Genomic DNA, 1,006 nt, shown 5'->3' on the forward strand with positions numbered 1-1,006 from the left:
TCTAACATTATTGTATAACTCCGATAATCAAACTTTATGCATTTTTTAATAAGAGTTCTCAGGCATAATGTATTGGATCATCCTATGTCCCTTGTACAAATACATTTGTGATCAATTGCAATTAGAGTTGATTGTTCAGCAAATCAATTTTTCCATCCTGATGAATAGATATGGATTCTTTTATCAGATGATGAAAACCATCCTTTAAAAAAAAAACAAAAAACTCTGGCTACTAGGAGCTACGTACAAGCCAACTACTGCACAGTAGTTTTTTTTTTTTTTAAACCTTGATTTTCTGGTATAAATACCCACTGACGTACATGCTTACATTATTCAGCTCTTACTTTTTCACACTTGTTATAACAGATTCATAGTATTTGAGCTTTCACTGGGACCTGCATAAGTCCTTTTTGGAAGTCAGTGAGGAACTTCAAAGGGGCAATTGATACACTAGTTGGAAAAGCTTTTAACTACAGAAATTTTCTTCCCAGTTTGTGACTAACCTCAAACACGATAATGAAGGCCAATCGAGCAGCGAGGATATGCCAGTATTGTAAGGTGAACTCATAGGGTTTGGAGCTCCAAGGGGGACCTCTGTAGTCTCGGTACCTGAAATCCACAAAAATAAAGACAATGAAGAATAGAGATGAAAGCGTGAAGGCCCTAAATATTTTGCTTTGCCAAAATGCCAAAATGACAGATTAAATGGGATCATTAACATGTAGAGGGGAGGAGATGGAAAGGTGAAAGCAAGCCGGAAAGATAACTGTAAGTAAGTACCTGCAATAACCAGATTTTCCCATACCAAGTTCACTCAGATCAAAGAAGGATAGGCTATTGTTGACATATCCCGTCAAGCAACTGGGAGAAAAAAATATCACGTGATTCAGTGATTCACAAATTTTTAGTCCAGTTTCTTCATCACAAATGACAGGATTTTATAAAGCCATTCTACTTCCATTCTACTTATAGACATAGCAACTTAGGTCTCTTATTCCATTCCCTA

The 1,006-nt window shown here is 36.3% G+C and overlaps 1 protein-coding gene across 1 annotated transcript in view; it reads right to left on the reverse strand.

Annotated features, from left to right (window-relative positions):
• The window catches only part of ANO3 (anoctamin 3), a gene marked incomplete at its 5' end in the record, with an annotated part of 32,290 nt that overhangs the window by 4,584 nt on the left and 26,700 nt on the right, over positions 1-1,006 (reverse strand). Inside the window, 2 exons of the mRNA XM_012649554.1 lie at positions 504-609; positions 781-861. Coding sequence (XP_012505008.1) covers positions 504-609; positions 781-861 — 187 coding nt within the window. The remainder of the gene's footprint in view (positions 1-503; positions 610-780; positions 862-1,006) is intronic.

This window comes from Propithecus coquereli, unplaced genomic scaffold, assembly GCF_000956105.1.
Source record: "Propithecus coquereli isolate 6110/MARCELLA unplaced genomic scaffold, Pcoq_1.0 Scaffold30, whole genome shotgun sequence".
Classification (NCBI taxonomy): domain Eukaryota; kingdom Metazoa; phylum Chordata; class Mammalia; order Primates; family Indriidae; genus Propithecus; species Propithecus coquereli.